This window comes from Myotis yumanensis, unplaced genomic scaffold, assembly GCF_028538775.1.
Source record: "Myotis yumanensis isolate MYYU_CA2020_CCGP unplaced genomic scaffold, mMyoYum1.0.hap1 SCAF_10, whole genome shotgun sequence".
In the NCBI taxonomy this organism is placed as follows: domain Eukaryota; kingdom Metazoa; phylum Chordata; class Mammalia; order Chiroptera; family Vespertilionidae; genus Myotis; species Myotis yumanensis.
Window position 1 is genome coordinate 47,084,618 of NW_027223761.1, and position 15,336 is coordinate 47,099,953.

Below are 15,336 nucleotides of genomic sequence, written 5' to 3' on the forward strand. Positions count from 1 at the left end.
ACCAGGAATTTCCTCAATATTCCATGGGGTTTTATGTGATTTCTCTGATTAGAACTTCTTTCTTCATCCTGCTTCTCATCCCAAACTGCCCAATTAGTCATGCAAATTTCATTAAGCTTGTGGGAGGCAACTAATGATGTGTCTTTCTCATGTTGATGTTTCTCTCTCTCCCTCTTTCTTCCCTTTCCATTCTTTCTAGAAATCAATGGAAAAAATATCCTCAGGTGAGAACTAAAAAGAAAAAGAAAAGAACCAAGACTGTTCATAAATCTGTGTTAAATATTCTGAACATAAAAAGAGATTGTCTGTGTGCACAAAACACAAAAGCCCTGCCACAGCGTGGCCAGCTTCTCTGTTACCACCGTTTAAGCCTGAATCTAGGGGCTGGGGTCAGCTGGCAGACCACGTACCCATCACTGATCTTGAACTCATCCTCACTCTCTTCTTCATCCAGGTTGCTGTCACTGTCCAGATCATTTAATCGCCGGCGTTTCTTCCGGCGAGCAGCAGCAGCCCTCTGGGGTCGTTTATTCTCCTTTCGTTCTTCATCCAAAATAGTGGAGATATCTTTCCCACGGTGACCCGTGATGGTGGAGATATCTTTTCCTCGGCCAACTCCTGAATTCAGGGGTGGGAGTTGAGGGGAAGAGAGGGAGAGAGGAAGAGGGACAACTGTACATTTATTAAAAGTTTCCCTTTAATCTAGACTCATAATACGAGACTGTTCTTATTTGTGCTTAGCAGCTCTTTACTTGATTTATTTTCTTCCTACAAATCTGCCCTTTTCTCACGACTGCAGCTGACAGAGCTTTCATCAAGTGTTGGCATTCGTTTGTCCTACTAAATAGAAGTTCACCTTGTAGAAAACATCTTTTTCTTACATTTTGATGTAATTCCTATACCATAATATTCACTCTTTAAAGTGTATATGTCAGAGGTTCTTAGTATAGTCAAAGTTATACAACTGTCACCACTAAATAATTTCAAAGCATTTCATCACCCCAAAAAGAAACTTCATACCTATTAGCAGTGACTCAAGACTCTCTTCTTGAAAGTTGTCTTTTGGACATGGCATTAGAAAGAGGCCAATCAATTTTTAAAAAAATTAACAGTGTTTGCAGGACTGAAAAAGTGAGAATTCAGCAGCAAAGGTGTAAGTAGGCACACGTCTTTGGAAAAGCTAGTGATTTCTTCAGTTCCCCTACAAACAGCCTATGTATCATGAACCCCTTCCGGTTTTCATAATAACTAAATGGAAACCACCATGTTCCACACTGGAGCACTGGTATTTTGCTATGTAGCTCTTAAATGAAATTACCTTTACATTATACTACATTAATGTCATATATTAAAGAGTATGAAATTAATAAACTGATTTTTATAAGGTTAATTTAGAGAAATATATTTAGAGTCAAATATCCATAATTTTTGATACTTTGTAGCAGGACTGATCTAAAAATAGAAAGAAAACAGGGAAGTTTCACTGGGTTTTCCATTTGGAAGCAGAAGTAAATTTATAATCTATTGAGAAACATTTTTATTTTACATCAGATTATAAAACAAAACTTTTAAATAAGTAGTAAGATCCGAGTCTACACACTGACACTGTGTCCACAGATTATTTTGAATCTCAGACTGTTAACACATCAGCAGTAATCATGATAAACAGTGGGGAGAAAAAAAAAAAAAGCTCACTGCTCTAACCAGGGCATTTCAGTTATTTTATTAGCTGGAGTTATATGAAAAAGAGAGAATGATAAACAAACACATACCTCCTCCATCAGCCTCTTTGATATCATCTTCTATAGCTTCATCAATTGCTTCATCAAACTCATCAAATCTAAAATACATACAACAATCACGTTACAGCCTGACACAAGTGTGTCAGGAGGGTTGCCTTGGAAGTGAAAAAGGCCTGAATATGAAACTGCGCTTGTCCACTTTGAGACTGTGTGACTTGGACTACATCCTCTCACTCCGACTAGCCTCCATTTCTTTTGTAAAATTGGGTTTTGTAAATCAGTATCTAATACATAAATTGTTGCTTTTACTTTCAAAGATCATCTGCACCAGGCAGCAGTAAATATTTTTGTAAAAAGCCAGATAGAAAATATTCCATGCTTTCTAGCCCACAGTCTCTGTTGTAACCATTCAAGTCACTGTTCAGTACAAAAACAGCCACAGACAGTACAAGTGAATTGTGTGGCTGTGTTCCCAAATAACTTTATTTATGGACACTGTGATTTGAATGTCATGTAATTTTCATAGAATGTTCTTCTTTTGGTTCTTTTCTCAATCATTTATAATTGTAAAAATCACCCCCAAGGCATTGGCTATACAAAAACTGGCAGTGAGCTGGATTTGGCCCACAAGCCAGTTTGCCAAACCCTAATGATACAAATCACTCGGCAAAGTTAACAAAATTAGTGTCCAGAAATAATACTAAGTTCAAGGATGACATTATTATTGCTATTGAAGGTTATATTATTATTACTAAAATTCATATACAGTCAGAATTTTAGAACTATGAAAATATAGTTCATCTCACAAGGGCTGTTTTCAACTTAAAGAAGAGGACCAAGACTGGATGATTCCTAAGAATTCATCATATGCAAAACTCCTTTCACTTTAAAACTGAGGTAAGCACAAAGATAAAGTGAATTGCCTAAAACATTTTAATTAATTAAAATGAGATATTCCATTCTGGCCCTGGCTGATGTTGCTCAATGGCTAGCGGGATGGCTTGAGCACCACATTGTGTCAGGTTCGATACCCAGTCAAGGGCATGTACCTGGGTTGCAGGTTTAATTCCCAGCCCTGGTCAGGGCCAGTGTGGAAGGCAACCAATTAATGTGTCTCTCTCACATTGATGTTTCTCTTTTGTTTCTCTCCCTCCCTTCTACTCTCTCTAAAACTCAATGGAAAAAATATCCTCAAGTGAGGATTTTCACGCACACACACAAAATTATTTCACCTGGCCAGTGTGGCTCAGTGGTTGAGCATCAACCTATGAACCAGGAGGTCATAGTTCAATTCCGTGTCAGGGCACATGCCTGGGTTGCAGGCTTGATCCTGTGTGGAGTGTGCAAGAGGCAACCAATCAATGATTCTCTCTCATCATTAATGTTTCTATCTCTCTCACTCTTCCTCTCTGAAATCAATAAAAAAAAATTTTTTAAAAATTCTTTCATTATACTGCCCTGACCGGTTTGGCTCAGTGGATAGAGCGTCAGCCTGCGGACTGAAAGGTCCCAGGTTCGATTCCGGTCAGGGGCATGTACCTTGGTTGTGGGCACATCCCCAGTGGGGAGTGTGCAGGAGGCAGCTGATCGGTGTTTCTCTCTCATTGATGATTCTGACTCTCTGTCCCTCTCCCTTCCTCTCAGTAAAAAATCAATAAAATATATTTAAAAAAAAAAAAAAAAAAAAAAAAAAATTCTTTCATTATAACTAATTCCATGTATTTCATACCTATAACTTATACATTTCCGTGTTCTTGTTGATCTTCTTTCAAGCAAGTTTGCTTTGGATTTTTTTGAATCCTTTTTCTTTTCTTCATGATCTTCAGAAAAATCTGGCTCCTGGTTTTATGAAAATAAATACATTTTATTACTCAGGACAGAACAAAGTTCCTTGGGATTATCTAGGCAGCACATGTGAAAGGTTTGAAAAAGATGATCCCCCCAAAACTGAATGAACATGGCAACACTATGTACAGATTAAAAAAATAGTGATGATCAAAAGAAACACTTCTGGTCCTGGCCAGTGTGGTTCAGATGACTGGGCATCGTCCTGTGCACCAAGTCAGCTAGTTCAATTCCCGGTCAGAGCACATGCCAGAGTTGCAGGCTCGATCCCCACTGCGGGGTGTGCAGGAGGCAGCCATCAATCTCTCTCTCTCTCTTTAAAAAAAAAAAATCAATAAGAATATTTTTTTAAAAAGCACTTCTGCATTAAAATTCTTATGTTTTTGTGAGTTTATAATGACCTCTTTTAAAAATAATCATGATGGGGAAAAAGGAGACATATGTAAAACTTTAGACAATTAAAAAAAAAATCATGATGCCTAACCGGTTTGGCTCAGTGGCTAGAGCCTCGACCCATGGACTGGAGGGTCCTGGGTTCAATTCTGATCAAGGGCACATGCCTGGGTTGTGGGCTCAATCTCCAGAGGGGGGCATGCAGGAGTCAGCTAATCCATGTTTCTAACTCTTATCCCTCTCCCTTCCTCTCTGTAAAATCAACAACAACAATATATATATATATATATATATATGTATGTATATATATATATATATATATATATATATATATGTATATATATATATATAAAATCATGATGTTTTTCCGTCAATACATTTTTAAACAAATAATTAGATAAGCTGAAAAAATGAAATAATGGATTTAGAAGAAAGGGGCACGGTGCTGAAGAAAAATAACTAACCAAGACATGCTATTTAAGTGTGTGATTTAATTAAATCTGTATGGAACTGAGAAAATTTCTTCATTTCAAATAAAATCCATGTTACATGTACTCTCACTCATGAGATTTCCTTCTTAATTACAAATTAAGCTAATGAATGCGAAACAGTGAAATCCCTTCAAAGAAACCAAACTATAAGAACACAAATTGAAGGTTCTGATAACCACGAAAGACTAGAATTAAAAACCAGCTCTCCCTGAACTATCTTTAGACACTTTACACAAACAGCAGATAAAGAAGCTGAAAACAAATTAACCAATTTAGGTTAAAAAACAAAACAAAACACAACACCCAACAAGCTCCATAGGGGTGAGCTATAAATTTCATTTGAATGTAATATTTCCGGACTATCTGCATGTACATAATCATGAGGGATTATGGGTGATTTCTTTAAGGACCTAAATTTTCATTTTTAATAATTAAAACTACTCATGTTACATAAAGTGGGATACATTTTAGAACAATTATGGCCATTTTCTCTTTAAAAATACTATAAGCCAGAAACTTACTTGTGGAGGAATGATGTTTTCAATACTGATACCCACATACACCAAGCGTTCTTTCCTTTAAAAAGTGAAAAACAAGCACATAGGCAAAATTAGATTTGCTAAAAATAGAAGTGTTATGAAAACATTACTAACACAGACAATACTAAAATTATGATGTTATAGTAACAGCAGAGGCTACGTTACAAACATGTTGGCTATCTCTCTCTATATAAATAGGTAATATGCAAATTAGCCAGGTGTCATGGCCGCCGGAGGAAGCTGCATCACAACCACTCAGGAGGAGCTGCACACAGATGGGCGGGAGAGAACTGCTTGCCGCCCCCAGCCCCAGCGGACACACACACACACCAGGGGTGGGGGCATGCTCTGATCCACGACACACACCAGGGGTGGGGGTGTGCTCCGAGCAGCCGCGTGGCGTGGCTCGGAGCACGCCCCCGGTGGGCGGCGGCAGCGTCCAAAGCAAAGCAGCCCGGGTCCTGGGTGCCGGAGGGAAACTGGTGCTGGCAGCCAGGGGAAGGAAGGCCTAATCTTGCTCGAATCTTCATGCATCTGGCCGCTAGTTATCTATAAAACTTATAGTACTGATATGTGTAGGAAGCACAAAACTTCCTAAAGGCATGAAAATTGTAGCTTTAGAAGTGACTTATACAGAGAGAAGGGGGTGGGAGGTTGGATGGAAAAGGGGAAAGGAATAAAAAATACAAACTTTCAGTTATAAAACAAGCCAAGGGATGTAATGTATAGCTTAGGGAATAGAGTCAAGAACATCACAATAACTAGGTATGGTGACTGATGGTTATTAGACTTTGTGGTTATCATTTTGTAAGGTATATCAATACTGAATCACAATCTTGTATACCTGAAATTAATATAATATTGTATGTCAATCATAAGTAAAAATAAAATTTTAAAAAATGTGATTTATACCAGTGAAATAAACCCTGTAACTGAAACAGACAAAGAAATTGTGAAGAGTCATGCTGTGACTCACTGACAAAGTTATTAGATAAAAAGCGAACTTTGATTGAATAAACTAGATCTTTGTTAGGCTGGGAGTTTATTAATACTGTATGGGTGACACAGCTATAATCTCACAATAATAAATATCACTATAAAAATAACTCTATGTAAGAGAATTATATCAAGGTCCCAGTGAATGATACTAAGACCATTCACTTCTTGTTCACAGAGAAGACAAAAAGCAATGCAGCCACATGGATGTGTACTGTAGGATGCTACAACGAAGATATCTTTGTGTGGATTTAAAAATTAATGACATCTTCATAATTTCATTTCAAAGAAACAAAGTTTTATTGATTTTAATTCAACAAATTTTACATAACAAATTGCTATATACAACTGGTGCTTTCTCTGTTTCTCCCAAAGTTGAATTGATTCTCCAAGGACAACTGAGCTCTTACATACATGCCAGTGTATGGTGAACTTAATAGAAATATGAAAGGCAAGAACAGTAACAGCTGAAAATAAGAGGGAAGGCTTAGTGGGTAAGTCAGAACTTGAGCTCTCTGTTATAAAATACTAGAGGCCCTGAGCACGAAATTAGTGTGCAGGTATGATCCCTAAGCCTGGCCTGCCATCAGGGCCATCTTTCCTGGCTGCCCGCAGCCAGCCCCGCCCTTTGCCACCACCCACCCCCAGTTTCTCGTTTGCCATCGGGTGATCGGTGCCTCACAGCCAGGGGAAGGGACCGAGAGGTTTGGCTGTTCCCACCCGCTCGTTGGCCCCACCCCTGCTGTGGGTCACCCTGTGTATGTGGCGCGATCAGCGGGGCAGAGGCGTTGGCCTGGCACCACCCGCATCCCCCACCACCCAACCCCAGTTCCCTGTTCGCCATCAGGTGATCAGAGCCTGCCAGCCGGGGAAAAAGACCAAGTGGTGGTCAGTGCGCCTCATAGTGACTGGTACAGTTGTCGTTCTGGTCATTCCCATTTTATTATATAGGATAGGGGCCTGGTGCACGGGTGGGGGCTGGCTGGCCTGCCCTGATGGGGGCTCTGGATTAGGGTGGGGGTCCCCGCTGGGGGGTGAGGCCGGCCGGGGCAAGGGGCCGGTAGTTCTGGTTTCTGGACATTCCTCCATTTCGGTTGCTGGGCTTTTATTATATAGGATGTTGGACACATTTGTCCTTATACTAACCAAGTTTACTGCGATCAGTTTCATCTTTTATACCTCAAAATCTCTACTTTCACATGACCATTATTTCTCTTCTTAAGTTAATTGAAAAAAGTCATATTCACATGATTTGTGTCAGGCTTGAAAATCTAAAGGTAAATAAGACATAGTTCTTGCTCTCACAAATATTAAGAACTAACTGGTACCCATTATGAATAAGGACAATGGAAACATGAAAAAGAGATTTTGTCTGAAGAGCTGAGAAACTTGTGAAGGCTTTAAATACTTGAGTAGGATATTGAAAGTAGGTATGGTTTCTCATCACAACATTCTCTTGCTCAGTAATCTATGGAAAGATACATCTTCCACCAATACACCTCACCACCGGCTCAATGATCATATTGAGCCCAGACTTTATCATTACCTATAACCACACCCCATCTAAAATTTCCAATACAGGGATCCTATTCTCTGACTTCTACTGGCTCATGTTCCAGCTCACTCCCTCTGGTACACCAATTTCAACAATTCCCTGACTCCAGTAGGATCTCTATCCATTGACCCTACCCTCTTTTTACTGTCCATCACTCTCTCTGTGTCCTTACTTTCCCCCTTACCTGGCTTAGACTCCACAGTCCATCATTATAAATACTCCTTTGCATATACTTTTAATTCCTTGTCTCTTTCTCTCCTTCCCTCTGTTACATTACCTGGAAAATTCCAACCCTGATTAAGTCCAACTCTCTGCTAGCAAAGCACTGATAGTATAGAACTCTGAAGTATAGAACTATGAGAATTCCCAAATAATTTCTGGCACCAAGTTCTGAAAGGGACATTTATAAATCAGTTGAATGGACTTCTGAAACACCAGATTTCACAGACTATCACAGCTCCATCTCTTTAGACAGTTGCTGGCTAGTCACTAATTACTCATTGGCATATCCTTCTTTCCCACCATACTATATAGAGCTCTGTAAGGTAGAGACCACATAATATACTTCATGTTGATTACATTGCCTGGTATAAAGTAGATGCTCAATAAATGTTGGTTAAATCTTGAATAAATGCATGAGTAGGGGAAAGATGCTCTTATACTATGACACAGAGAATAAACAAGGCTTTAAGTTGTGAGGATGAGTATTACAGAAATTATTACATAGCTAAAAAAAAGATGAATAAAAATGTTCACGGTCAAAACAAATGAAGCCACTTGGAATTTATAGTTAATATATTATTTCTTTTAGAAACATATATTTTGCTATGTAGAGTCCCTAAGATTCATACATATACATGTATAACAGGGGCTATAATGAAAGCCTTGTTAACCAGTTTATTGGGGAGAACTGACAATTAGCAACAATTCAGTTAACTGGCCTTGTGCCAGATTTGTCTCCCTGTAACAATAACCTTGCTCTCGTTTCTGTGATCCAGTTTCATACTGGATTTAGTGTGTGACCTAAAGCCGTAATTATAGATGTGCTCTTAAAGAATGACATTTAAGAAAAATTACCAAGACTAAAAGAGAAAGCAAAAGAACTGGTAAATGGGAGATCAATAGTGTAATTACATGCTGTGGCACATTTTAACATAGATTTCTAAAATTAAAATATATTTCTTAAAAAAACATGTTTTCTTAATTGCAGCAGTATGGCCTTCAGTGTGTGAGGGAATAGTCAAAAAAGTTTTACCACTGCCCTAGCTAGTTTGGCTCAGTGGATAGAGGATCAGCCTGTAGACGGAAGAGTCCCAGGTTCGATTCTGGTTAAGGGGACATGCCCAGGTTGCAGGTTTGCTCCCCAGTGGCCGGAGGGAGAGGGGATTGCAGGAGGCAGCCAATCAATGATTCTCTCTCATCACTGATGTTTCTCTCTCTCTCTCCCTCCTCCCTTCCTCTCTAAAATCAATAAAAATATATGTTAAAAAAAGTTTCACCACCTTTTCCATATATAGAAGTACAGCATCGAGGGGAAAACCAAGATGGCGGCATTGGTAAACACCGGAGATTGCTGCCGCAAACAACCACTTCAGAAATACAACTAAAAGACGGAACGGACATCACCCAGAACCACAGGAAGGCTGGCTGAGGAGAGACTCTTCAACTAGAAGGAAAGAGAACAGCATACCGAGGCTCAGAGGAGGCGCAGTGTGGAAAATACAAAGGTGCGGAGGTGCGCGCGCAAAGCTGGCTGGTGGCCGAGGGCGCGGTTGTCGTTTTCAATCAGGAGGGATTCTCAGACTCTGAGCTCCAGATCCGGGTGAGTCTCTAGGGACTCAGACTCAAACGGGAGAAGCGGGATTGTCTGGCATCAGCTGGAATGTGAAGGCAGCTTTCTCTCCGAGGTTTGCAGCGGTTGCTGGGGTTCTGAGAAGCAGAGCCTCTGGGAACGGGACTGAGAGCAGCCATAACCGCTCCCTCCGCCTGCCCTGTTGATCCCGTCCTGCCCAAGCCCTGAGCAGAGCCATTTGCTGGATAGCCTCAGGCAAAGGCTAGATTAGCACCTCTCCAGAGGACAGAAGTTTTCCCGCTGCAGATACAGCTGATTCTCACAGCCAGTCGGCCTGGTGGTCAAATCCCTCTACTATTAACTACAACAATCAAGGCTTAACTAGAACAAGACTGCGCACAAAGACCACAAGGGGGTGCACCAAGAAAGCATAAAAAATGCGGAGACAAAAAAACATGACAGAAATGGAAGATATAGAGCTAAAAAACGCACTTTTGAGGGCTTTCAACAATGTGCTAGAAGCTGCCAATAAATTTGATGAGAGCCTCACGAAATCTAATGAGACCCTCGATGTTGTGATAAAGAACCAACTAGAAATTAAGCATACACTGACTGAAATAAAGAATATTATACAGACACCCAATAGCAGACCAGAGGAGTGCAAGAATCAAGTCAAAGATTTGAAATGCGAAGAAGCAAAAAACACCCAACCGGAAAAGCAAAATGAAAAAAGAATCTGAAAATACGAAGATAGTGTAAGGAGCCTCTGGGACAGTTTCAAACGCACCAACATCAGAATTATAGGGGTACCAGAAGATGAGAGAGCAAGATATTGAAAACCTATTTGAAGAAATAATGACAGAAAACTTCCCCCACCTGGTGAAAGAAATGGACTTACAGGTCCAAGAAGCGCAGAGAACCCCAAACAAAAGGAATCCAAAGAGGACCACACCAAGACACATCATAATTAATATGCCAAGAGCAAAAGACAAAGAGAGAATCTTAAAAGCAGCAAGAGAAAGAGACTCAATTACCTACAAGGGAATACCCATACGACTGTCAGCTGATTTCTCAACAGAAACTTTGCAGGCCAGAAGAGAATGGCCAAGAAATATTCAAAGTGATGAATACCAAGAACCTACAACCAAGATTACTTTATCCAGCAAAGTTATCATTCAGAATTGAAGGTCAGATAAAGAGCTTCACAGATAAGGAAAAGCTAAAGGAGTTCATCACCACGAAACCAGTATTATACTAAATGCTGAAAGGTATCCTTTAAGAAGAGGAAGAAGAAAAAGGTAAAGATACAAATTGTGAACAACAAACATGCATCTATCAACAAGTGAATCTAAGACTCAAGTGAATAAATAATCTGATGTACAGAATGAACTGGTGATTATAATGAATCAGGGACATAGAAAGGGAATGGACTGACTATTCTTGGGGGGGAAAGGGGAGTGGGAGATGCGGGAAGAGACTGGACAAAAATCGTGCACCTATGGATGAGGACAGTGGGTGGGGAGTGAGGGCGGAGGGTGGGGCGGGAACTGGGAGGAGGGGAGTTATGGGGGGAAAAAAAAGAGGAACAAATATAATCTGAACAATAAAGATTTAATAATAATAATAAAAAAAAGAAGTACAGCATCATCATAGGTCAGCACCATCATAGGCCTCCAAACGACATGTAGATATAATTTGAATAGTAGACGAATTCTTAGTGGTTGACCTTTTTTGCCTTTTAGAGATAATACATTTTCTTCCAAGCTCTTGGAAGGGTCAGACTATTAGCTATTGACACTGCGAGTCAAATCAGCTTCAGAACATGAAAATAATGCTCATTTCTCAGGACAGACAGATTTCCAAAAGACTAAGGCACAGGGACAATCTGATTTTCAATTATGATTTAATTTGAAGCAACTTTAGGTCGATCTTTTCCAGTGCCAAAAATAAAAACAGGAGCAACTCTGCACATCATAATAACACTGATAATTTTATACAGGACTGTTACACAGTTTCTAAATACAAAAAATTTAGACAACCCATTTAAACTAAGCACCGTCCATTATAAGCCACAGAGTTCAAACAGATTAATAAAGAAAAAACAGGATTTGGAGGCTGAACTCATTTTTAAGGCTTGCCTTTGCACAGAGTGAAGTGAGATTATGCAATGATCTTCAGGCAAGCTAAATTTTAAGGGGGGTGAGAAGGGAAGACTATGTGACAGCAGGTAAAAGTTACAGTGGTAGCAAGTGAAAGTAATAAGACCAATCAGGAAACATTGCTTAGATTATCTTATACTTTGTACAAATGGGCATCAAGTCCTGATTAATCCTCTAAAAATTCTCTTCAACATCTCCACTTTATTATCATAACTGTCCTAGCTCAGGCCTTACTGATCTCACAGACTCTACCGCAAAAGTCTCAACTCTAATCCCCTCTTCTTACTGTTACCAGGGAATTTTTCCTGAAATAAAAATCTGGTTATGAGTATCCCTCTTTTGATGGCTTCCCCACTCCCTACAGAAAATACAGTGGAAAAAAAAGGAGACATATGTAATACTCTTTGTAATACTTTAAGCAATAAAACAATTAAAAAAGAAAATACAGTGGAACTTCGTTTCTCAAACGACGCCCATTTCGAACAATTTGCTTCTGAACCTAACAACCCTTTCATGCTGATACCTGTATGATCAGTCACACATTTCAGGTGACAAAAAAGAGAATGTGTGAATATGAGTCAGGTTACCACTGTTAAAATCTCAGGATATTGTGTTGTGAATATTTTTGTATTTTTGCTTTTGTTGCTACTTATACTTATTGTTAAGTTTTATTTTTTACTGTACATTTCTTTTCCTTTATGTTATATTTTCATTAACATTTCATGTCTTTTTTGTTTTTAAAGTATTTATATAGATTAAACAGTACAATAAACATATACTGTATATAAGAAGGGTTAAAATGGAATCAGGGACTACATCAAAATAAAAAGTTTCTGCACAGCAAAAGAAACCATCAACAAAACGAAAAGAGAGCCCACTGTATGGGAGAACATATTTGGCAATTATGTATCTGATAAAGGGTTAATATCCAAAATATATAAGGAACTCATACAATTTAACAAAAGGAAGACAAACAACCCAATTAAAAAATGGGCAAAGGACCTAAATAGACACTTCTTCAAAGAGGACATACAGAAGGCCAAGAGACATATGAAAAAATGCTCAAAGTCACTGATCATCAGAGAGATGCAAATCAAAATGACAATGAGGTACCATCTCACACCTGTCAGAATGGCTATCATCAACAAATCAACAAACGACAGGTATGGGCGAGGATGCGGAGAACAAGGAACCCTCGTGCACTGCTGGTGGGAATGCAGGCTGGTGCAGCCACTGTAGAAGACAGTATGGAGTTTCCTCAAAAAACTAAAAACGGAACTTCCATTTGACCCAGTAATCCCACTTCTGCATATCCAAAGAAACCCGGAGCACCAGTCAGAAAAGTTGTATGCACCCTTATGTTCATAGCAGCACAATTTACAATAGCTAAGATCTTGAAACAGCCCAAGTGCCCATCAGTAGATGAGTGGATAAAAAAGCTGTGGCACATTTATACCATGGAATACTATGCTGCAGTAGAAAAGAAGAATCTCTTACCCTTTGAGATAGCATGGAGAGACATGGAGAGTATCATGCTAAGTGAAATAAGTCAGTCAGAGAAAGACAAGTATCACATGATCGCACTCATATGTGGAATCAAGTAAAAAAGAAACTGATGAACAGAGTGAATCCAGAGACTTGGAAGCATGGAACAAAGTACAGAATCTCAAAGGGAGGTGGGTGGGTGGGAGGTAATCAACCAAAGACCTTGTATGCATATATGCATAACCCATGGACACAGACAACAGGGTGCTGAAGGGCGGGGAGGGGGAGCAGGGGCAGGAGGGAGAGGGCCAATGGGAGTAAAGAGGGACATGTGTAATATTTTCAACAATAAAGAATTTTAAAAAAACACATAAAAAAACAGGGAATCATTTGGAGGCTCTTGATTGGATTAATTCAATTTACATTATTTCTAATGGGAAAAAATGATTCGGTTTTTGAACAGCCTTCTGGAACAAATTCAAGAAACGAGGTTCCACTGTAATTCAAATTCCATAACCAGGTATGCAATACTGTTCACAATTTGGCCTCGATCTGCTTTTATAGCTTCATCTCCTACAAGTCTCCTACTCTCACTTTCATATTTTGTCTTTAATCACATTTGTGCCCTTTGCCTAACATGTCCTTTCTCTGCATGCCCACCTATATAATCCCAAGTTATCTTCCAGGAACATCCCTGATAAGCCCAACCCCTCGAACTCAAATCCCCTTCACAGTGTTCTTGTATTGCTCTGAAGAGACCTCCATTTGTCTACTTAAATGCATCACTGGCTCATACGTCTGTATTCTGGTAGAGGGTGAGCCACAGGTTAATTGGGAGCTTTGTCTTACTCCTCTTTTCAGTTTGGTACATAATAGGTCTAAATGTATGTTTAGCAACAAATTAATAAAAGAAGGAACAAATAAATGTAAATGGAAACATGCTGTCTTAATTCTGAGCTCCTTTTTAGAGATGAGGCTCACTTCCAGCTTTATCTCCTCCAACAAGCCTCTCAAATGCTTTAGATCACAGTGCAGTGGCACACTGAAGAGGGAGCATCTTTTCTGGTTGATGGGACACAGTTCAGCATTTAAATGCTCTTTATTGCACCTGTGTGAATCCTGCCCACTCAAAGACGTGACACAGGAAACTAAATCAAACACTAGTTCTTACAGTTTTCTTGCACTCACTACATACTTAGGTACATATCCCCCACAACACTTGGGCCAATATTTATTCAGAGAAGATTCTGATAAATATTTTAGAGCAGGGCTTGGCAAACTTTTCCTGTAAAAGGAGAGATAACAAATTAGGCTTGGTGGGCCACAAGGTCTGTGTTGCAACTACTAAACTATTCTGCTGTAGTACACAAGCAGCCACAGACAATATATAACACATGACCATGGCAGTGTTCCAATAAAACTTTATTTAAGGTCAATAAAACCTGAATATATAATTTTCAGGTGTCATGAAATGAGTGTTGTTTTGATCTTTTTTTCAATCATTTAGAAACAATACAGACATCTTTAGTTAGTAGGCAATACAAAAACAAGAAGCAGGCCGGAGATGGCCCACAGGTGATAGTTTGCCAATCCCGCTTTAGATACACACATCGATCTATATTGTAAGACAATTCTGCCATCAAATTCCCAAGTAAAATATTAACACACATATGACAATACCTGCGTTCAGCACGCTCTTTCTTCTTTAAGGCAACATCCAAATCCTGCAATTGTTCCTCTAATTTCTCACACAGTAGTTTCTGAAACAGCCAAACAGATGAACATAATTTTAACACCTTTCCACAATCATTTGTCACTTGCATGTTAACTTGTGGATAGTTATGCTATGAGAGCTGATAAGGGGCCACATATGGGTAAACACTGATATGTCCTCGTGTTTGATTAAATAAAGTGGTGCCCTCAACATTCATTGAACTGAAGATGAGCACAGTATCGTTCATGTAAAGCACATATTAGAGAAACTTAGAACCTTGCCAGAAAACACATTCATGCCTTCCTTGTGGGCAGAAATCAATGTTTAAACTAGCATTTGGTTCAACGTGTATACATAATAGTGATGTAAAATTTTTTTAAATCTCAAAACATTTTTAAGGGAGAGAGTTATATGCACAATGAAATATAATGGTGCCAATAATCACTAGTTTTAAACAAGAGAAAGAAAAACTCTACAAAACCATGCCACATGATTACTGGGACAGAACAGAACTGAAGAATTTTAACTGATAAAGCTATGCGAAGCCAAAGAAGTCCACTTCACTGAAAAATGCAATACAGCCCATTATTTTTAAACCAAAATGAGGCTGGGCTTGTGAGAGAAA

At 39.2% G+C, this 15,336-nt stretch overlaps 1 protein-coding gene across 6 annotated transcripts in view; it reads right to left on the reverse strand.

Moving 5' to 3' along the window:
- The window catches only part of RSF1 (remodeling and spacing factor 1), a 122,570-nt gene that overhangs the window by 16,007 nt on the left and 91,227 nt on the right, over positions 1-15,336 (reverse strand). For all 6 annotated transcript variants that reach the window (XM_070425685.1, XM_070425684.1, XM_070425686.1 and 3 more), the window contains 5 exons: positions 14,678-14,757; positions 4,993-5,047; positions 3,472-3,581; positions 1,773-1,840; positions 411-618 (listed from right to left, as the gene is read on the reverse strand). In XM_070425685.1, the coding sequence (XP_070281786.1) occupies positions 411-618; positions 1,773-1,840; positions 3,472-3,581; positions 4,993-5,047; positions 14,678-14,757 (521 nt within the window). The remainder of the gene's footprint in view (positions 1-410; positions 619-1,772; positions 1,841-3,471; positions 3,582-4,992; positions 5,048-14,677; positions 14,758-15,336) is intronic.